Source organism: Sciurus vulgaris, assembly GCF_902686455.1.
Source record: "Sciurus vulgaris genome assembly, chromosome: 11".
Classification (NCBI taxonomy): domain Eukaryota; kingdom Metazoa; phylum Chordata; class Mammalia; order Rodentia; family Sciuridae; genus Sciurus; species Sciurus vulgaris.
In genome coordinates, this window is record NC_136472.1 from 54,335,898 (window position 1) to 54,359,817 (window position 23,920).

Below are 23,920 nucleotides of genomic sequence, written 5' to 3' on the forward strand. Positions count from 1 at the left end.
GGTTGGGAGTTCTGTTGGACTAAAAAATTGGAGAACAAGAGTCAGTGACGTGTGTTCTAAGTGGCCACAGCACATAACAGCTCCCACCCCTAACATCCTGTTGAGTGCTCCACAGATAGATACTACATGTTTACCTCCATCCTCAGCATATACTTACACAGACAGACAAAAGAAAGGTATTAGAACAGGAAGCTTTGGAAAATGTTTTTATTACCATCTTCTATAATGTGGATCAAAATTGAACATAGGAGATAAATTTGGTTCTTTGGAATGCTATAAATTGCTACTAACTCTTCTGTCAGGGAACATAAAAAGTTTCAAGAGCAGAGGATGTGTCTCAGTGGTAGAAAGCTGTCAAGCACCAGGTCCTGGGTTTAGTCCCCAGCACTGCAGAAAGGAAAAAAAAATTATGAAGGAGGCTAGCTGATTGAGATGATTAAACCTTCAGAAACTGATGAGCTCTTGGAAGACATATTCGAGATAATATCTGCACAAAAGAGATTAAGGAGTAAAAATAGAACCATCAAAAAGCCAGTTTGAACAACTTTGTCCTCGTATTTTGCCTTAAATTAATCATCAATAGATATTTGAGAGGAAATTTTAGCAACATTTGTGGAAAAACAAGCACTCTCCTTGTTATAGGAAGGGAAAGGTCCTTTCACAATTTTCATCTTTTATACAATAATCCAGCAGTTTCTAAAGTATCTATAAATTCCGAGTTCATAATACAATCTTTAATAAAAATTATTTTTAAGAATGTGTTTCCAAGGTAACATTGCTGTCTTTTAAAAACCCTAAATAATATTGTGACTATCATTTATATCCATTTCTGAATTTGTACCAGTATGCAACAGTAAGTTTTGGTTAGCTCTGTGTAGTCAGGTAAAGAACAATATTATCTGAATTTTGCAGTATATTGCTTTGGCTAGTACTGTTTTTATATATGTGAAGCAAGAGCCTTGATGTAAACATAGAAATAATGTTTAAAAAACACCTCCTTTGTTAAAATAATAAATGGAAAACTGATGAGAAATGACCAAACTTTAGCTTTTTGCTGAAAAGCGACTTTATAATTGACATGAATTTGTTTTACTTTTTTAGCCACAGTCAGACTTGTTGGGGCTTATTCAGGTTATGATTGTGGTATTTGGAGAGGAACCTCCAGTCTTCTCTCGTCCTACTATTTCAGCATCCTACCCACCATACCAGGCAACAGGGCCACCAAATAGTAAGTAGACTTGAGATTTGATTTAAAACAAAAAAAAAAAACCTTGTGAAAAGCCTTATTTAAGAAATTTAATGACTTCACTTTACTTTTCAGCGTGTCAAGTTAGTGGAGTTTGGGGAGATATTCTGAGGCCCCACATCTGCATGTACAGGTTCCTACCAAAGACAGGCATTTCAGCTTCCATTTGTGGGTAGAAATCTTAGTATGGTTGTGCTGGATTCCAAAATGGAGGAGAAAGTGCTGGAATAGAGCTAAATATTTTAAATTATGTGTGCCACAGAATAGATTTATTTGATCAGCTTAGAAGCAGATATAACTTAAAAAGTAGTCAATACTCTAGAATCAGTGTTGCAGATAAGAATTTACTATAAAGTCAACTAAATCATTCACATTCAGCTATTCTGGGTATACACAATTGAACATCTAGCTCTCAGCTTTCTTCTCTTTAGTACAACCAATTCATGATTTAACCTTGTGTGGAAAGGTATACCCTAATTCTTCTAGATTTTCCCTACTACCTGGGTTTTTTTAAAAATTATTCTTACTGATACTTAAAGATAACCCTGAATAATTGGGAGTTGGTTGTACTTACTTGTTTTGACTTTACTGAATATATTGATTTCATTGTGTTGTATACTGATTTTTTTGTGAATATTTATTAAGAGTATAATGAACCAAATTGGTTTAGGACAAATTATGTGAGCTTTCAGTTTTCTTCTGCTGAAAATCATAGTCTTCATTTTTGATCCATTTTTTTTCTTTAATTTTTATTTTTAATTTGTTCTAATTAGTTATAAATGACAGCAGAATGCATTTCAATTCATTGTACACGAATGGAGCACAGCTGTTCATTTCTCCAGTTGTACATGATGTAGAGCCATACCATTCATGTGATCATACAAGTACCTAGGGTAATGATGTCAGCAATCCATTCTTTCTCGAAGAGCAACTTGCCTGACAAAGCAGAATGGGAATCTAGCAAAGAACTTTGTTGTTGTTGTTGTTGTTGTTGTTGTTATTGTTACAACACACTTATATATTTCAAATGGACAGAAATTTAGTATCATTTACAGTATCTTAAAATAAACTATCTTTAACAAAGAACTTTAGAACCCCCCATTTCTTTTTCCTTCCATACCTTCCCAGAATAAATTTGGTTTTAGGATTAGCATTTTATTTTTTTAATAAATGTAGTAGTGATACTTTTGGATCAGATATTTGTTTTTCTCTTATTAAATCCTGTTAACTCAGTGCCCAAGAGTGGAAAATATTTTGCTCATTTGAGTTTGAAATATCAAGTATTTCCTATCTCGTTACTCTTGTTTATTTGCCCAAATAATAGACAATTACACTTAATACAAAGGTAACCATTTCAGAAATTTAGGTAGTTTCCCAAGAAACATTTTTTTTTTCCTTCAGTTTTTTCAGTTTCACATTGACATTGGAAGTGTAATATTCTAGAAAGAGAGCTCACTGTTACAGTCACTACTAAGGTTTAATTTTGTACTCATTGTAAGTTACATTAAACACTCTAGAGCTAATTAAAATGCTAAAAGAGACCCATTTATTGTCCATCTAGTCCAGTTTTGATATATTTTATTCATTTAGGCAATATAAATATTGGTATTAGATATAACCATAAAGGAATTAAGGTTGGCCAGACGCTTGGCACATGCATGTAATCCTGACTACTCAGGAGGCTGAGGCAGGAAGATCACAAGTTTAAAGCCAACTTCAGCAATTTAGTGAGGCCTTAAACAACTTAACAAGACCCTGTCTCAAAATAAAAAAATAAAAATGACTGGGAATATAGCTCAGTGGTTAAGTGCCTGTGGCTTAAACCCCCAGTACCAAAATAAAGGTCTGCACTGGGCATTGTGGCACATGCCTATAGTTCCAGTGACTTGGGAGGCCAAGACAGGAAGATCGCAAGTTTGAGGCCAGTGTCAGCAATTTAGCAATGCCCTAAGCAACTTAGGGAGGCCCTGTCTCAAAATAAAATAAAAAGGACTAGGGATATAATTCAGTGGAAAAGCACCCCTGGATTCAATCCCTGGTACAAATAAAAAAGAAATAAAGGTCTGAATTCCATTCCCCCACACACATACTAAGGAATAGCCAAGAAATGTGGATACATACGTAAACATCCATTATAGTTGCGAAATTATGTACTTTTATTATTATCATTACTGAGAAAATTTTTATTTTAGGATAATTTCTGAGGTTGTTCTTTAAATGTGTTACATTAAAAAATGGTGTTATAGTCAGGCCTGGTGGCGCCTGCCTATAGTCCCAGCTACTCAGGCAGAAAATTGCTTGAGCCCAGGAGTTCAGGGTCCACCAATGTTATAGTATTAATATACCAATACCATGTATCTTTAAAAAAAAAAAAAAAAAAAAGGTGTTAGCAAACCTCTTTTTTGAGATTAATAATCCACACTTATTGAGTAGTGGTTATGAGTTGCAGCCAAATATTTCATATATCCTTTTTTGTGGGGGTGTGATACTGGGGATTGAACTCAGGGCCTTCCTTATATGTGCTCAGCAGGCACTCTACCATTGAATTAACATCCCTAGCCTAGCATTTTCATTTACTTCTTAGAGTTATATAAATTTAGAAAAAGAAAAGTGCTTATAATTATGAGAAAAATGCTTACACCTATGAGATACATGGTTAGTATGTTAAAAACTCACATGGGAGTTGGGTAGTAATTGTGTATGTTACTGACATTTGATAGTGGCTTCATCTTTTCAAAAAGATGTTCACGAAGATCAACTGTGCTTTATGCCTGGGAAAGTAAAAAAAAAAAAAAAAAACTTTTATGGAATCTAGCAGTCTTCCTAACTAGACTATATGCAACTTGAGGCCAGGGATTCTTTCTTTCACCCTTCCCTTCCCCTCCTTCAGATTTCCAGTGCCTGTAACATAGAAGACACTAAAATATTTATTTGTTGACTTAAGGGTTACTTCATCATTGTCATCAATGAAAAAGTTCACCAAGGAAACATTGATTCTAAGAAACAAGTCATTTCCGGTTAAGATCAAAATCATCTCTTTTTCTTCCTCTGCATTGCTTAGTCTGTTGATACTGCTGACTTTAGTTCTGTGCTTTTAGTGCTCTCTTTAAAGAATGTATAAGGCATTCTTTTAAGATTGCTGGATTTTATTTTTTTTTCCATTATTTCCAAGCTTTTGTTTTGTTTTGTTTTGCTTTGCTTTTTGTTTTAACCAGTTTGGACGAATAGAATGTAAGTTTTTTGTTTTTTTATGAGACTTCTCATAGTAATTTGAAGTCTTAAAGTTCTTAAGCAATCCAACAAAACCAGCTGTGTGAATTGGTCAACAAAGTCTTGAAAGAAATGTCAACTATTTTTTAGATATAATAAAGAACTCACTTTCTAAGAAGCTGATCTTGGACCAGATGAGGCCAGAAGTTACCTTATTCTAAATTGTGAATTGAACCACCTCTTTTCTCAGTTTATAGACTCCTTGAGAGCTTACAGAGCTGACCAAGTTGACCTCTCTGCCCATTGTTTTTGTTGCGATTTTCATGAGTATTGTAACTCATGTTTAATGATTTAAGAATTATGTGATTTCAAAATTTTTACTGCTTAAACTAATGGACTAGGTGTTTGTTTTATTTTGAATTTGAAATTTGGATTCTCTTACTCTATGAAATTTTGCTGTGGTTTGACAGTGATGTGTATCTTATTAAATTGGCTTCATATTCGGGGCTGTGTATATTGTTTTAAAATTTTAAAAATTGTTTTTTAGCCTCCTACATGCCAGGCATGCCAAGTGGAATCTCTGCATACCCAACTGGATACCCTCCCAATCCCAGGTAATGAAAAATTATCTTTGAATAATTGTGTTAGAAATTCTATTAGACTTACAATCAAAATAATGGTCACTAACTAGAGCATTAAAAATAAATTTTGTTGCAATTCAAGCTAAGATAAAAATTATTTTATTGGCAGAATTTTATGGTACATATTACGTAGTTGAAGGAAGTTTTTCAGTTCAGAGAAATGCAGCTCCATTTTCAGAGAAGAAAATGGTAGGATGGTTAATAACAATGATCTCGGATGGTTTTGGACATTGAAATCTTAGCTACTTCCCTTTTAGGAACTTTGTATGTCCAGTGTAGTTAGCAGAAATGTTACAGAATAATATAGTTATAATGAATTCAGACAGGGACAAAAAAAAATTTTTTTTTTTTTTTTTTCAGCACTAACATTGAACCCAGGGTCTCACACATGTTAGGCAAAGCCCTATGCCCTTTAGGCTACATTCCACCCCTTATTTTGTTTTGAGATAGGGTTTTACTAAATTTCTTATGTTGACCTCAAACTTGTAATTTTGAGGCTCCTGTCTGGGCCTTCCAAGTAACTGCAATTATAGGCATACCATTGCACCCAACTGATAAAAATATTTTAATACCTTTAAATTTTTTTCTACAAATTACAGAGAATCAATAATTCATATGAATTTAATTCATCGACTACCTGCATAATAAAACCTTTATTATTCATTTGGTAATAACACATGAAAATTAATAATGAAATCAATTTGTGAATAACATTAGAGAAAGTCAAAGAGTAATTATTAATATTTTTTTTATTTATTTATTTTTTTATTGTAAACAAATAGGATACATGTTGTTTCTCTGTACATGGCGTAAAGGCATACCATTTGTGTAATCATAAATTTACATAGAGTAATGTTGTTTGATTCATTCTGTTATTTTTTCCCTTCCCCCCACCCCTCCCACCCCTCTTTACCCTCTATACAGTCCTTCCTTCCTCCATACTTGCCCCCCTCCCTAACCCTAACTCTAACCCTAACACTAACCCTTCCCTCCCCCCCATTATGTGTCGTCCTCCACTTATTAGCGATATCATTCGTCCCTTGGCTTTTTGAGATTGGCTTATCTCACTTAGCATGATATTCTCCAATTTCATCCATTTGCCGGCAAATGCCATAATTTTATCATTCTTTATGGCTAAGTAATATTCCATTGTATATATATACCACAGTTTCTTTATCCACTCATCAATTGAAGGGCATCTAGGTTGGTTCCACAGTCTGGCTATTGTGAATTGAGCAGCTATGAACATTGATGTGGCTGTATCTCTGTAGTATGCTGATTTTAAGTCCTTTGGGTATAGGCCAAGGAGTGGGATAGCTGGGTCAAATGGAGGGTCCATTCCGAGTTTTCTAAGGAATCTCCACACTGCTTTCCAGAGTGGCTGCACTAATTTGCAGCCCCACCAGCAATGTAAGAGTGTACCTTTCTCCCCACATCCTCGCCAACACCTGTTGTTGCTTGTATTCTTGATAATCGCCATTCTAATTGGGGTGAGATGGAATCTTAGGGTAGTTTTGATTTGCATTTCTCTTATTACTAGAGATGTTGAACATTTTTCCATATGTTTGTTGATTGCTTGTAGATCTTCTTCTGTGAAGTGTCTATTCATTTCCTTAGCCCATTTGTTGATTGGGTTATTTGTATTCTTGGTGTAGAGTTTTTTGAGTTCTTTATAGATTCTGGAGATTAGCGCTCTATCTGAAGTATGATTGGCAAAGATATTCTCCCACTCTGTAGGCTCTTTCTTCGCATTGCTGATAGTTTCCTTTGCTGAGAGAAAGCTTTTTAGTTTGAATCTATCCCAGTGGTTGATTCTAGCTTTTATTTCTTGTGCTATGGGAGTCCTGTTAAGGAAGTCTGATCCTAGACCAATAAGGTGAAGATTTGGACCTACTTTTTCTTCTATAAGATGCAGGGTCTCTGGTCTGATTCCGAGGTCCTTAATCCATTTTGAGTTTAGTTTCGTGCATGGTGAGAGAGATGGGTTTAGTTTCATTCTGTTGCATATGGATTTCCAATTCTCCCAGCACCATTTGTTGAAGAGGCTATCTTTTCTCCATTGCATATTTTTGGCCCCTTTGTCTAGTATGAGAAAATTGTATTTATTTGGGTTTGTGTCCGTGTCCTCTATTCTGTACCATTGATCTACCTTTCTATTTTGGTACCAATACCATGCCGTTTTTGTTACTATTGCTTTGTAGTAGAGTTGAAGATCTGGTATTGCAATACCCCCTGTTTCACTCTTCCTGCTAAGGATTGCTTTAGCTATTCTGGGTTTCTTATTCTTCCAGATGAATTTCATAATTGCTTGCTCTATTTCTGTAAGGTACGTCATTGGGATTTTAATTGGAATTGCATTGAATTTGTATAGCACTTTAGGTAGTATGGCCATTTTGACAATATTAATTCTTCCTATCCAAGAACATGGAAGATCTTTCCATCTTCTAAGGTGTTCTTTAATTTCTTTCTTTAGTGTTGTATAGTTCTCATTGTAGAGGTCTTTCACCTCTTTTGTGAGATTGATTCCCAAGTATTTTATTTTTTTCGAGGCTATAGTGAATGGAGTAGTTTTCCTAATTTCTCTTTCTGAAGATTCATCACTTATGTATAAAAATGCGTTGGATTTATGGGCATTGATCTTGTAACCTGCTACTTTACTGAATTCACTTATGAGTTCTAAGAGCTTTCTGGTGGAATTTCCAGGTTCCTCTAAATATATAATCATGTCATCAGCGAACAGGGATAGTTTGAGTTCTTCTTTTCCAATTCGTATCCCTTTAATTTCTTTGGTTTGTCTAATTGCTCTGGCCAGAGTCTCAAGAACGATGTTGAATAGAAGTGGTGAAAGAGGGCATCCCTGCCTTGTTCCAGTTTTTAGGGGGAATGCTTTCAGTTTTTCACCATTTAGAATGATATTAGCCATGGGCTTAGCATAGATTATTAATATTTTTTAAATGTGTTTGTTTCAGTGGTAATCCACAAATATAAAGGTGGTCTTGGTAATTTAAAATGCATGACTGGCATTTACTGGTGCCTAGATGAGATTTTCAGTTTACTGGTTTTTTTGTTTGTTTGTTTTTAGTTGTAACTGGACACAATACCTTTTATTTTTGTTTATTTTTATAAACAGTTTACTCTTCACAATAAGAAATTTTAAACTGCAGCTTTTCTTAGCTTTACATAACCAACTCATAACCTCTACAGATAAATGCAACCAGATTTCCTAAATACCTGTCATAGATAAATATATATATGTATGTATATAACATCCAGGATCTTAAAAGTTGAATTTAGCAAACATATCATTTCTGGGACTTTCCTGATTTGGGGGACCAGCTTTATAAGGTTGTAAGCGTTTTGTCACTTTACATAACTAAGCAGAAACTAAAGGAACATTTGTCAGGAACAAAATAGAATGATTTCTTATGAATCTTTATGTAGGTTATAAGTTTTAGATTTCTTGAGGCCCCCTAAATTTTCTGATTAAATTGAAGAAATGGAGTCTGAGGCTTGAAGTCATAAGCTTTTATTATTTATAGTTGGTAATAAAACAGTAACATTGGACCCAGAGGGAATAGTTGTTCATGGTACCATAAGGAAATGGACTTCTGAACAATTAAGTCATTTAAAAGAAACTTATAAATAAAACTGAAAATACTGACAAAAATGTAAATCTTATTTGCTGTTTAGGTAACCATAAAATGTCCTTTCTGAGATTTATTTTCAAAGGTTTAATGCTTTGCCCCTTAAGTCTCAAAACATAGCATTAATGAGTTGATAAGGGTAACTTTTAATTGCCACCTCTGTCTTTCTGCATGTGAAAGATCTTGCCAAAAGAACTTCAAACCTTTGTTTTCTGCTTTTGTTTTTAAGAAGAATGAATAAATCAGTGACTCAAGACTCAAGAAAGTTTTTATTTTGTTTATGAGGTGCTGAGGATCCAACCCAGTACTTCAACACATCAGGCAAGCACTCTACCAGAGCTACATTCCCAGCCCCAAGATAGTTTATCTTGAATATGAGAGCCTTTTATTGCTATAGAAAAATTGGACTAGTGGTACATACACACAATGGAATATTACTAAGCCATAAAGATGAATGAAATTATGGCATTTGCCTGTAAATGGATGGAACTAGAGGCTATCATGCTAAGTGAAATAAGCCAGTCCCAAAAACCAAAGGCCAGATGTTCTCTTATATGCTGATGCTGACTCACAATAGGTAGGGTTGCAGTGGTGATGGAGTGGAGGTTCACCTGAATGGGACTCGGGGTTGAGGGGGAGATGGGGGGGGGAGAGAAGGGGAGTGGGAATGGGAAAGGCAGTAGATTGAATTGGACATTACTTTCCTATGTTCATATGTGAATAGATGATCAATGCAACTTCACATCATTGGCAACCACAAGAATGGGAAGTTATACTTCATGTATGTATAATTTATCAAAATACATTCTACTGTTATGCATAACTAAAAACAAATTTTAAAAAAGAAAGCTGGACTAGATGATCTTTAAAGTTTCTCTTAAAGCTCAAGTTTGTTTTTTTTTTTTAGAGCTTAATAGTTATACATAGTAGTTGGGTTCACCTAACATCAAGATTTTTTAAAAGTTTTATTTAGGACTTATACAGCTTATATATAAGGAATCTAAAAGGTATATCAAGAGTGGTTTGCTGGACATGGTGGCAAGGCCTGCAATCTCAGCTACTCAGGAACTGAGATGGAGGATCACACATTGGAGGCCAGTCTCAGCAGCTAAGGGAGACACTGTTTCAAAGAATAAAAAGGACTGAGACTGTAGCTCAGTGGTACAGTGCCTGCAAGTTTAATCCCCAGTACTGCCAAAAAATAAAAATCTTGTTTTTCCAGTTTTGGTATATGTATTAACAGTTATTAGAAAATAGTTCCTGCTATCAGAAAAGCTAGAAAATGATAAGTTCTATGCTAAAGAAACAGCTCTACAGGAGAGGTCACATCTGGTTTGGAGGTGGGAGCTTAGTGATGGCTTCATAGATGGAAGAACTGGTTTGCACAGGTGACTTTAAAGAAGAAAACTAGATATTTAAAGGTGGAGGGAGCAATGAAGAGTCATAACAGTTTATAACTGGGAGGAAACTTACTAATTATCAAGTCTAGCACAGTCATGTAAAAGGCAAAGAAAAAAAGATGTCAAAACAAAAACATTCCAGGAAAAATTAAGGAGACACTCTAGTACTGAAGAATGTAGGATTACAAGTAGGAGAATTAAAGAGAATAAAGGTGCAACTTTCATAGGTATTGCAGGTCTCCAAAACTTTCCCTAATTCCACAGCTGGTATTGATTTTCAACTGTCCATCATATAAACTTTTATTTAGCATTTGTTATTTCCTTTCTACTTGCATCAGGCTTACAGAGATCTTGCCCCAGTTTGATTGTTGGCATCTTTGAGGAAGGCATGGATTCATTCATAGCTCCTGCATTACTTACAAACAATACCTTGAATATAATTTTAAGAAATTGAAGGGGTAAAGGAAAAGGAAAATGAGAGTGTCAAAAAATTCTTTTTAAAAACCCGTAAGTCACAAAAGGACTCTAAATTTTTGAAAAAGATTTGCTTCATAGGGTGAACTGTTTAATCTACAGAACGCTTCAGTAAAAGGCAAAAGATGTGTACAATCTTAAGAGAAACAAGAATATGTTTAATTATCTACATAGACAGAAAATAGTACTTCTCAGTTGTTTTTTAACTTAAAAAAAAAAAATACATTAGCTCTGAACAGGGGGAATACCATGGAGGGAAAGTTGAGCAAACTAAGAGACAGGAATTCTCCAAAGTGAATATCTGTAGGTCTAGAAGAATTTTATACCAAATTGCTGAAATTCAATAATATGATTACTGGTTGTATTTGAAAAGGCATGCAAAGTTGGAGAAACTCCAGAAAAAAAAGAAAAGTTTATCCCAGTTTTCCAAAAGGTAGACTCAGTAATTTCAGTAAGAATGACATTATTTCCTTTATACCATCGGTTACTAAAGAGACTAGAAACAAAAGTACTATTCAGTAGCCTTCAACATGCATCGGCCGGGAACAAAAATGCTTAACTTTTTCCAGTTTGATTTTGCTTTTGTACTGATACAAAAGTATCATGATCACATGGACTCTTCAGCAAACATACAAAATTTTTATTGTAGATAAATTATAAAACTTGAGCTGGTAATACAAATGCATTCTTTGAAACACTGCACAGAAAAAGGATTATTGGCCATGAATTTAGAAAGCACTCTTGCTCCAGGGCTCTGGGATACATCTCTTTAATCAGTAATTTTAATGAACTTACAGAGGGCTTGATTAGAATTTCAGATGTTACAGACCTGACTGTTGAAGCTAAAATATGATACTCAAGATTATTGTCCAGCTAGCAGGTACCTAATAATCATTCTGTTGTAATTCTGTTTTCTATTACAAGGGAAACACTGACAAACTAGTGCACATTCAGAAGAAATCGATTAGATCTGAATATCACATTCTGTGAAGGAATTAAGAATGTTTAACATAATGAAGAAAAGACTGAAGGGAAATGTTTTCAAATATTTGAGTGTTAGGAGTCTTCTTATATTCAAGTGATCTTCCAGAATATAATTTAATACCATTATTTAGAAATTACATGGAAATGATGTTTAGTATTCAGTAGAGAAAGGTGAGCATTCGTCAGGAATATTGCTAAATGATATTCATAGATAGAAGGCTGTTGGTTAGGTGTGAAGGAAAATACCTCTAAGGAAAGTTCTTTCTGACTTTGATATGAATACATGAATGACACAACCCATAGATTGAAAAGAAATATTTTAAATGCTGTTTAAAGAGAAGTGTTTTCAGATTGAGTACTCATAAAGGTTACTGATAAGCCCCAGGCAAAAATTCCTTATAGTTAGGAAATCAGAACAGAAAATTCTCTCACAAAAGATTTGTTGCTTATGTTACTGTTAGGTTTTTGCCCTTAGAAATACTGTAATTGTTTGCTGCTGTGAAGGTGACCTTCAGATAATCAGAGCCAAACTGGAGTATTTGATCATTTGCTTTAAATCCATGTCATTAATGGCATTTCCGTAGAATGACTTGAATAAATACCTTTAGCTCTAAAATTGTAACTTCATTAATTGGTAAGTTGATATTCAAGTTTAACTTTTGAAATGGGATTCTTAGAAATAGTATTGGATAATATTAACATGTAATTTTTTTTGTTTGTTTGTTTTCCTTTAGTGGTTACCCAGGCTGTCCTTACCCACCTGGTGGTCCTTACCCTGCCACAACAAGTGCCCAATACCCTTCCCAGCCTCCTGTAACCACGGTTGGTAGGTACTTTTTAACACTTCTCTACATAAGAAAATCAGTGTCTCCTGCTATGATAAGTGCATTTCCCTTTTACCTGTAAAATATTAGAGTACTCTTCATTTCTTAGAGAAAAAACTCTATGGTGAGTGTCCTATAATCTAAAAACTGCAGTAAGTGATTAATCATTATATAAATGAGTCTTCTAAACAAACATGAAAATATATCTAATTAACTCTCATCATGTTTTTCTATTTGACATATATTTTTATTGGTGAGCCTTGTATGCGTTAAACTACTAGCAAGTTACCTAGGTTTTTCTGGCCTGGTTTTATATAAAAACAGATGAGCAGGGCTGGAGCTGTAACTCCATGGCAGAGTGTTTGCCTGGCATGTGTGAGGCACTGGGTTTGATCCTTAGGACCACAAATAAAATAAAGGCGTGCTACATGTCCATCTACAACTATTAAAAACATTAAAAAAAAAAAAAAAAAAAAAAAAAACACAGATGAGCGTTTTTAGAAGAAAAAAGCATGGGTAGTTAATTATGAGTGGGTCAAGTAAGAACAGTAGTTTTGTGTGTGTGTGTGTGTGTGTGTGTGTGTGTGTGTGTGTGTGTGTGTGTGTGTGTGTGTGTGTTACATATTAGAGTTGCCTGAAATATTTTCTTCGGCTGAGAAAAATAAAGCAATAAGAGAACTTCTGCAGACTGTCATACCTGCCACCACCACATCTGCCTTCTCTCCCATGCTCCCCATCTTAGTCCTTGTTATTCTGTATCCTCACTCTGCTGATTTCCACCAGTCTCATAGCATTAAATGCCATCTCTGTGCTTGCAGTTCCCAAGTTTATGTTTCTAGCCTACATCTTAAACTCCAGATTCTTCTATCAACTGCCTTCCTGGTATCTCAACTTGGGTGCTTATTGGACATCTCAAATTCAATATAGTAGAAACTGAATTCTCAAGACTTTAGCTTCCCCATCTCCATATTCCAATGTGGAGTCATCCTTGATTCCTCATCTAGAAATCCTGTTGTCTTCAAAATGTTCTAGAATCTCATATCCAGTACTGAATAAAGTCACCATTATCTTTCTTCTGGGTTACTACAAAAGCCTCCAGGAAGGTTTCTCTGCTTCAATCCTTGGTCCCCTATATGTCTGTGTTTTTAATACAGCTTCCAGAGTGATCCTGTGAAAATGTGAATAAAATATATTACTCTTCTACTCAAAACCTTACAATGGTTCTCTTTTTCACTCAGAGCTCAATCCAAAGTTCTTAGGCCTTGAAGGCCCTCTGTGATCTTATCCCTTTACTTCTGTTACCTTACCTCCTCCTGTTGTTCTGTTGTAGGATTTGTTCAATGCCTATTTCCTTTGCCTGATCAGCCAGACCCAACCTCACCAATCTGCTACCACCATTACCACCTTGCCTTGCAAACTCCCAACATCTAGTAGATTGCTTGAATATTTTTCTGAGTGCCTGAATGAATAGAGGATCCTTAAAGTTTGCTTTTTTGTTATATATTCTGATAACTTGTAACAGTCCTAAGATCTGATGTATATTCCCCTTCTTCTCCAAACAGGGTTTATTTCCACTGTTTTTGTCATTGATAACACACTAATTATTAAGGTTCTCTTGGCATGGTTTTGCTATATTAAAATGTGCTTATCCTTACTCTTTCTACAATACAATGATTTGAATAAGAAACCTAAAATGAGTGGGAGATCTTCATTCCCTAATAAGCAAAGCACAGTAAATCTTGGTAAGCTCTTTGTTTTAGTTCACCCATCATCAAAACAGGATTTGTGTGCCAGATGTGGTGGTGCATGACTGTAATCCCAGTGACTTAGGAGACTGAAGCAGGAAGATTACAAATTTAAGACCAGCCTTACTCAGCATCTTAGCAAGACCCTGTTTCAAAGTTAATAAAAACAAAAACAGAAATTGTGCAATTTGTTACCCTGTTTCTAAGTGATAGTCTGATTGCTTTGATCTGTAGACCCCCTCAGTTTATAAAGAACTTTTGTATGTTCTCATTTCAGTGTTATAGCTTAGAGGATTTCCATATATCCAAAATGGGCTTACATGAAAAAAAGTATATTTAGTCAGATCTCGTGTATGATTTTTTTAGAACAGGTAACCAGATCAACTAATATCACATTTTTTAAAAAGAGTGCTCTCTTAGGCTAGAAGCAAATTGTCATTTTATGATAATCTAGGATATCCTTTAATGTATATTGTTTTTCTACCTTGTTGCTTAACTTTTTGGTTTTAATCTGTTGAACACTGCCGAACCTCAAAATTATAATAAAGGGAAGCAGAAAGAAGAGTGATATTTGAATATTATTGTTCACAATAGTATTTTCTAAGTTTATCAGTGGTCAGGATATGTGCAATTATTCTGTTACTGAGACCATGTAAAAGAATGAGTATGATTATTTTTTCTTATTCTCTTTGAAACCTGGCAGTTTTGCTCTATAGGTTTAGATTTTATGGTATAAAATACCTGATTAAAACACTAATAATTAAAATACATCTTTCCATGTGGTTCTGTGTTAGTTCAGCATCTTCAGCAATAGGGAAGTAAAAGGACCATTTAAAAATGAAATAGGGTAGTTTTGATTTGCATTTCTCTTATTACTAGAGATGTTGAACATTTTTTCATGTATCTGTTGATCGATTGTAGATCTTCTGTGAAGTGTCTGCTCATTTCCTTAGCCCATTTATTGACTGGGTTATTTGAGTTCTTGGTGTAGAGTTTTTTGAGTTCTTTATAGATTCTGGAGATTAGTGCTCTTTCTGAAGTGTGTGTGGCAAAGGTTTTCTCCCACTCTGTAGGCTCTCTCTTCACGTTGCTGATAGTTTCCTCTGCTGAGAAAAAGCTTTTTAGTTTGAATCTATTCCAGTTATTGATTCCTAGGGCTAGTGTACCCCTGAGCTATATCCCCAGCCCTTTATATTTTTATTTTTTAGTATAGTTTAATTTTAAATTGGTGCATTATCAACTACTTGTACATAATGGTGAGACCCTTGTTACATATTCATCCATGTACACAATATGACCATGTAATTTGGCCTGTGTAATTCCCCAGTATTTCCCCTTTCCCTTCTCTTCTCCTGGTCCTTTTTCTCTACTCTGCTGATCTCCCTTTGATTTTCCATGAAGCTCCCCGCACACTGCCCCCAGCCTTTCTTTTCCTTTTTCGTCTCTAGCTTCCATATGTGAGAAATAAATACAACCTTGAGTATGACTTATTTCACTTAATATTCAAATTCCATTTTCCTGCAAAACAATATAATTTCATTTTTCTTTATGGCCTCCTGTGTATATATATCACATTTTCTTTATCCATTCATCCATTGATGGATACCAAGTCTGATTCCATAGTTTGCCCAACCCTTTTTAATTTTTTTGAGACAGGGTCTCACTGAGTTGTCTTTGAACTTGTGATCCTCCTTCCTTAGCCTCTGGAGTCATTGGGATTATAGGTGTGTGCCATTGTCCCCAGCTAAAACTTAAGAATTTTTAGAGACTTAAAAATTTAAATTTCTATTTCTTTAGACTAATAGCGTATGTCTGTTTCTTTTAAGTCTTTATTTTTTTATTTGTTCTTTTTAGATATACATTACAGTAGAGTGTATTTTCATATTATACATATATGGAGTATATTTTACTCTGTTAAGATCCATTTCTTGTGATGGTACATGATGTGAAATTACACTGCTCATGTATTCATATATGAACATAGGAAAGTTATATCTGATTCATTCTGTCTTTCCTATTCCCATCCCTCCTCCCTTCTCTTTATTCCTCTTTGTCTAATCCAATTAACTTCTTCCCGTCTCCTCTTATTGTGTGTTAGCATCACACATATCAGAGAGAGCATTCAACCTTTGGGTTTTTTGGATTGGCTTATTTCACTTAGCATGATAGTCTCCAGTTCTATCCATCTACCGGCAAATGCTATAGTTATATTTTTCTTTATGACTGAGTAAAATTCCATTGTGTATATGTACCACATTTTCTTTATCCATTCCTATTGAAGTGTATTTAGGTTGGTTCTATAGCTTAGCTATTGTAAATTGAACTGCTATAAACATTGATATGACTGTGTCACTGTAGTATGCTGATTTTAAGTCCTTTGGGTATAATCTTAGGATGGGGATAATTGGGCCAAATGGTGGTTCCATTCCAAGTTTTCTAAGGAACCTCCATACTGCTTTCCAGAGTAGTTGCAACAATTTGCAGTTCCACCATCGATGTTTGAGTGAATCTTTTTCCCACATGCTCACCAACATTTACTTGTAGTCTTAATAATTGCCATTCTGACTGGAGTGAGATGGAGTCTCAGTGTAGTTTTAATTCACATATCTTTGATTGCTAGAGGTATTGAGCACTCTTTCATATATTTGTTGATCATTTGTATTTCTTTTTCTTGTTTTGAAGTACCTATTCAGTTCCTGTGCTTAGGCTAGCTTTGAACTCTGGATCCTCCTTGCCTCATCCTCCAGGTCACCAGGATTACAGGAGTGTGCCACCATGCCCAGCCATATGTTTTTTAAGAATGATACATTTTTATTAGAACTGGGCACATAACTGGGTTAGCATTGTCAAAACTATAAGAGAACTTGAACTCTGATTTTTAAAAATTTGATACCACTAGTCCACTACCAGGTTGTAAAGAATAAGTTTAGGGAACAGCATGAATTTTTATTTATATTCTCTCAGTAGCAGATGCCCAAAGAAAACAGGAGCAGTTATGAATATGTGGTCATTTGTATGTTTTCTAGGCTGAAAAATGGGCACTTGAGAAGCTTTGGTCCACATCCAGCCATTCCCACAGAGGATGTCAAACTCCACTGGATAGGGAAAAGTGGTGTAAAGTAGGATCAGTTAATTTCCACTTTGATTCATACACAGCACTGCCTGCTAGATCCTGATGTGCTAGTTGTACACCAGGTGATAATGATCTAGAAGTGATGAAAGTGCTGGATATTATAATCCATATTAAGAAAGATTTAAAGTTTAATAAGGAAATGTTCAAGAATATTACTCTATCCCAGTGGCACAGGAGGATGACGAGTTCTAAGCCAGCCGAAGCAACTCAGCGAGACCTTATCTCTAAATAAAATAATAAAAAGGGCTGGGGATGTCAGTGGTTAAGCACCCCTGGGTTCAATCCCTGGTACCACAAAGGAAAAAAAAAAGAATATTACTCTAGTATCATTCAATATGGTACCCAGAAAAATATATGGTGTCACTCAGTGAAACCTCCACATGCTATGAATATACATATGAAGAAAAGTCATTGGGCTAATTGACTCCTTTAAGAAGTTCATCAGATCATCAATATCAGCCATGCTTCCCTCGTGCCATAATCTCCAGGTTTATTTCATCTCAGAGTCCTGTTATCAAATATCAAAGTGTGGTACAGATTTATCTTCAACCTCAACCTCAATTTACTTAAGTGTTTTGGAAACTCTGATATAACTCAGGGAGTTGCAGTGTGAGTTAGAAGGGAAAATCAGGTGCTTCTGGCCTACAAACTTGACCCTGAATAAGAAAGATCTGTTATTTGGACACTTTGAATGTTTGGCTACTTTGGATCTGTTGTTTGGATTCTTGTCCTTAAAAGGAATCATGCAGCTAGTTTACATCTTGAGGAGCAGTATTTTAAATCAAATAATCCATGAAGGGATACATGTGTCTCTGGAATGTATAACAATTTTTTTGTGTTCCAGTATAATTCCATTTCCAAATGAAAGACTTTGTCTTATGTATATGAGGTAAAGCTTGTAATTTATTTTAAAAGATGCTGTCAAAGCCAGGCATGGTGGCACAGTCTTGTAGTCCCAGAGACTAAGGCAGGAGAATGACATGTTCTAGGCCAGCCTAGACAACTCAGTGAGACCCTATTTCAAAATATAAATGACTAGGGATGTAGTTTAGTGGTAAAGCATCATTGGTTCAATCCACAGTACAAAGTTAAAAATAAAAAGATGCATCAAACAACATTGCTCTATGTAAATTTATGATTACACAAATGGTATGCCTTTACACCATGTACAAACAGAGAAACAACATGTATCCCATTTGTTTACAATAAAAAAAAAAAAAGATGCTGTCAAGAGTAAGGCTTATATTTTTATATAGTTATATTTTTATATTATACAATCCTTGTGGCATTTTCAATATATAGAACTACATAAATCTTTGGTATTGGAAACCTTTTTTCCTTGACACATATGCTGTCTTTTAATAATTTCTGTTCGACACTGGAAAAGGTTTGTCTTGTCATTGGTCCTATATCCCACTTGAATGTTTTTATTCTTCTAATATATTCATTTACTTTGTAAGGGTTTATTTAAGAATGTTTTTGGTCAAGTTGTTCACTCATAATAATAATGACCAATGTAAGCTTTGACCTTAGACAGTCATGTTTGGTTTCTAATCATCCCTGTATTCACTTTCCTGTCTCCCTCCCATATGATTTGAGTGCATGTGTTTATCTTTTATTCATGTTTCATAATTCTTAGTAAGTAAGCTTAGAGTTTTCTTTAAGCTCTGAGATACTAGCATGATGCCAGAAAGATTTTAGACATGTCACTCAGAGTACCAGGCATGAGTTTATTAGAAAGGGTAGGAAAAAAGAAAAGGGGACACTTGGAAGGGAGCGAGTGGGTCCTCAGAGAGAAGTATAGCATGGCCTTCCTGACCTCCAGCTTTATTATAGGTTTTCAAGAGACTCTTACCCAGGTCCACCTCTTGACTTTTTACTGACAGCCAGATGGCATCAGATTTTCCAGCTCCCCACCACATATAATAAAAGTCCAGGGCAACTCTGCATCACTTTGGTCCATGCTGACCATGTTCTAATTTGATATGTTGTATCGTATTCTCATAGACCTCTAAAAATTTTTTATCTCCTCCCTGATGTTTTCTGTTATCCATGTTTCATTCAGTAGCATATTATTTAGTCTCCAGGTGTTGGACTAATTTCTGTTTTTTATTTTGTCATTGATTTCTATTCTCAGTCCATTATGACTGATAGAACACAAAGCAGTATCTCTATTTTTTTGCATTTCCTAAGGGCTGCTTGTGGCATAACATATGGTCTATTTTCGAGAAGGTTCCATGTGCTGCTGAGAAGAAAGTGTATCCGCTCATTGATGGATGGAATATTCTATATATGTCTATTAAGTCTAGGTTATTGATTGTGTTATTGAGTTCTATGGTTTCTTTGGATTTTGTTTGGAAGATCTATCTACTGGTGACAGCGGTGCATTAAAGTCACCCAGAATTATTGTGTTGTGGTCTATGTGATTCCTGAAATTGAGAATGATTTGTTTGATGTACAGGGATGCACCATTGTTTGGGGCATAAATATTTACTATCGTTATGTCTTCCTGATTTATGGTTCCCTTAAGCCGTATGAAATGTCCTTCTTTATCCCTTCTGACTAACTTTGGCTTGAAGTCCACTTTATCTGATATAAGGATGAAAATCCCCGTTGTTTTACTGAGTCCATGTGTGTGGTAGGTTTTTCCCATCCTTTCACCTTTAGTCTGTGGATGTCTTTTTCTATGTCATGAGTCTCTTGCACACAGCATATTGTTGGGTCTTTCTTTGTAATCCATTCTGCCAGTCTATGTCTTTTGATTGATGAGTTTAGGCCATTAACGTTCAGAGTTATTATTGAGATATGATTTGTATTCCCAGTCATTTGGCTTACTTTTGGTTTTTAAGTTGGCTTGGTTTCTCCTTTGAGTGGTTTTTCTCTAAGGTAGTTCCTCCCTTTGCTGACCTCCATTGTTGTTTTTCATTTCCTCCTCATGGAATATTTTGTTGAGAACATTCTGTAGTGCAGGCTTTCTATTTGTAAATTCTTTTAACTTTTGTTTATCATGGAAGGATTTTATTTCATCTTCAAATCTGAAGGTTAGTTTTGCTGGGTATAGGATTCTTGGTTGGCAACCATGTTCTTTCAGAGCTTGAAATATATTGTTCCAGGCCCTTCTAGCTTTTAGAGTCTGGGTTGAGAAGTCGGCTGCTATCTGTATTGGTCTCCTCCTATATGTAATCTGATGCTTTTCTCTCACGGCCTTCAAAATCCTATCTTTATTTTGAATGTTAGACATTTCCATCATAATGTGCCTTGGTGTGGATCTGTTGTGATTTTGTGCGTTTGGTGTTCTGTAAGCCTCTTATATTTGATTTTCCATTTCATTCTTCAGGTTTGGGAAATTTTCTGATATTATTTCATTGAATAGGTTGTGTATCTCTGTGCCTTCCTCAATCCCAATAATTCTTAAGTTTGGTCTTTTCATGATGTCCCATAGTTCTTGGAGATTCTGTTCATGATTTCTTACCATCTTCTCTGTTTGGGCAACTTTATTTTCAAGATTAAATATTTTGTCTTCATTGCCTGAGGTTCTGTCTTCCAAGTGGTCTAGTCTTTTGGTGATGCTTTCCATTGAGTTTTTTATTTGGTTTATTGTTTCCTTCATTTCAAGGATTTCTGTTTGGTTTTTTTTGAGAATCTCTATCTCTTTGTTGAAATGATCTTTTGCTTCCTGCACTTGCTCTTTCAGCTTATTGGTATTATCATTCATTGCCTGCATTTGCTCTCTTATCTCATCCTTTGCTTCACGAATCATCTTAATCATGTATAATCTGAAGTCCTTTTCTGACATTTCTTCTAACATACTGTCATTGGATTCTATTACTATAGAATCTAGATTTGTTTGGATCATTTTCTTCCCTTGTTTTCTCATGTTGCTCATGTATCTTACCCTCTAGCAGTGCAGATCTGACAGTGAGCTTCAAGCCTCCAGCAGGGGTCTCAGGATGGGTTTTACCCCTCCTAAAGATCGGAGCTATGGCTTCCAGGATTATCCAAGATGGCCGCTCCGGCTTTGAAATGTGTTCACAAATGGGGAGCTGCAGCTCGGGGTGTGGCCGTGGTCAGCAGGAGGTCCTGGCGGTCGGGTGTGTTTGGTGTGGTTGTGGGATCCTGGACGCTGGTTGCAGTCAGTCAGTCTGGGATCCCAGTGATAGGGCGCAATCAATTGGTCTGGGGGTCCTGGCAGCAGGGAGCAGTCAGTCGATGTGAGGGCCCCAGAGGCAGGGAGTGATCGGTCAGGCTGAGGGATCCTGGAGATGGGGCCAGGCAGTCTGGCCAGGGGTCCTATGGGGCCTGGCTGTTGTCTCAAAATGGCGGCAGCCACATGTAATCAAACCTGCAGGTACTGTAACAGTGAACTTCCAGGCAACAGCAGGCAGCTGGTGCTCCACTGGCGGTCGGCAATCAGTTTGCTAACTGTTGTCATACGATTGGGAGGTCAAACTCTTGCGTTGGGTGATGGATAGGTGTAAGGCAGGCGATCCCCTGTTCTAATTTGAACTTGTTCTTTTAGATTTTGTGGTTACTCTTATCTAGTTCTGTAATCTGATCTATGTGCAGTTCACATAAGTCCCCTCTTTCAGAACTTGTGTTATTGGCATTTTGGACCTGCATTTCTCCTACAGATAACAGGTTGTTTTTGGAGGAATGCAGAGCTGCGGGTAAGTTGCTTTTTAAAAGAAAGTATGGGCTGGGGAGATAGCTCAGTTGGTAGAGTGCTCGCCTCGCAAGCACAAGGCCCTGGGTTCAGTCCCCAGCACCGCAAAAATAAATAAATAAATAAATAAATAATAAAATAAAATAAAGCATGGGAGGGTGAGATGTAGTTGACACATGCCAGTAATCCCAAAGGCTCAAAAATAATAAAAAGGATCAGGGATGATAAAGTGCCCCTGGGTTCAATTCCAGGACCCCCCCCCCCCCCCAAAAAATAAAAGATGATGAAGAAAAGAAAGAAAAGCATGTGGAGGTCAGCACAGTGGGCCCAGCTTATAGAATTATTCTCTTAACATCACGTTTCCACTGCTCATGTCTGTCTTTACCTATTGCTTGGGAGTCAGGTGGGCAGGAAAAAGGTTTATTGAAAGCCAACCTTGAGGAAGAAAGAAAAAACCTTTTTGTATCAAATTTTCATCTGGGGTGAGGTCCCTCAGGGGCACAAACATCTTTTATAAAAGGAGGCAAAGTGAGACACAAAGCAAGAAATATGCGTATGCAGATTTAGTTAACCAGAGAAAAACTCCATCTTAATGCCCTTGTTATCTGTCTAAAAGTTTTTATTATCAAACTGAGGAATGTAGGATACTGAAAAACAAATCATCAGGAAGTTAACTTTAACTTCAGAGGGCATCTGTTTCGGAGTATACTTCAAAGATGCTAGACTAAATTATTCACTAAATAGTCTGATCTGTTGGATAGTATTGGTTTCCTAATACTAGAAAAGTTATGTCTTATTTCCTGAAGATTAGTTTGGTAATGGTATGCTACCTGGCATGTAAATGGCATGTTGTTGAGAATTGTCTCTCAGAGTAGGCTATTACCTTTTCAGTTGTTCATCTGGAATTATTGAAGAGCACTTCTGAAATCTGACTCTGCTTGGGTAAAAGGTCAGTATGTGGGGATTTGAGGTATGGCAGTTTTCCACAGATTCTTCTTAATCCTAGTAGATAGGGAGAATATTAGAATTTCTTTTAAGATATTTGGGGGAAAAAATTGTTTGAAAAGTGTCCAAGAAGTAGGTGAGAGTCTTCCTCCAAATCTTTCTTCATATTTGTTTGTATAAACAGACTTAAAAGTGGCAAGCAGCTCATCAAATTTTGAGGGTTTTTTTTTTTTTTTTTCTTTTTTACTTTAAAAACTCTGGGTTTTTCTTTTTTATTTCAGATTTGACTTATAGTTCTTATATTATTTTTAGAAAGTGGTTGGATTTAAAGTAAGTTTAGATATACTTTGTAATAAGGTCTGTTTGTGACAGGAAGTTAAGACTAGTTCTAACCTTGGCACATCTAGCCTCCTCAGATGAACTGTGACTTTTATGGGCCAGGCTGTTTGCTACCTTGACTTCGTTCCCATTTTGAGTATTAATGGCTTTGACTGAATGAGTCTTGGGAAGGATTTGGTGTTGTATGGTAGCTTTTGCCTCAGTATATTTCATTAGAAACAATGTAAATCCTAGGATTTGAATGTTTTTAAAAAATAGGAATTTGAAAATTTAGAATCAATGTAAGTTGATCCTTTAGATCAGATATGGTAACTGTTTTGATAGTGTTTGTGAAAAACTCAGAATAGATTATAAGACCCACAAGCCTTTGTTAGTTCAGATAACTTCTACACAGATAAATGGAATTTAACTATTACATGTGATTGGCTACACATTTGAATGCCTAACCATATTCATATCATTTGGGTACCTAATCTCTGGGAGAAGGATTTTCTTGTCTCATAAGAACCATAATAAAGCCAGGTATGGTGGCGCATGCCTGTAATCTCAGCAGCTCGGGAGGCTGAGGCAGGGGAATCCTGAGTTCAAAGCTAACCTCAGCAAAAGTGAGGTTTAAGCAATTCAGTAAGACCCTATCTCTAAATAAAATACAAAATAGGGCTGGGGATGTGG

General features: G+C 35.8%; 1 protein-coding gene and 1 long non-coding RNA gene across 2 annotated transcripts in view; both read left to right on the forward strand.

The window, feature by feature from the left end:
- Positions 1 to 23,920, forward strand: part of TSG101 (tumor susceptibility 101) — a 50,708-nt gene that overhangs the window by 17,328 nt on the left and 9,460 nt on the right. Inside the window, exons 5-7 of the mRNA XM_079101865.1 lie at positions 1,102 to 1,228; positions 5,004 to 5,070; positions 12,334 to 12,425. Coding sequence (XP_078957991.1) covers positions 1,102 to 1,228; positions 5,004 to 5,070; positions 12,334 to 12,425 — 286 coding nt within the window. The remainder of the gene's footprint in view (positions 1 to 1,101; positions 1,229 to 5,003; positions 5,071 to 12,333; positions 12,426 to 23,920) is intronic.
- Positions 21,539 to 23,155, forward strand: LOC306638666. Its single transcript, XR_013757525.1, has 2 exons — positions 21,539 to 21,968; positions 22,856 to 23,155. It is a non-coding gene; the product is annotated as an uncharacterized lncRNA (long non-coding RNA).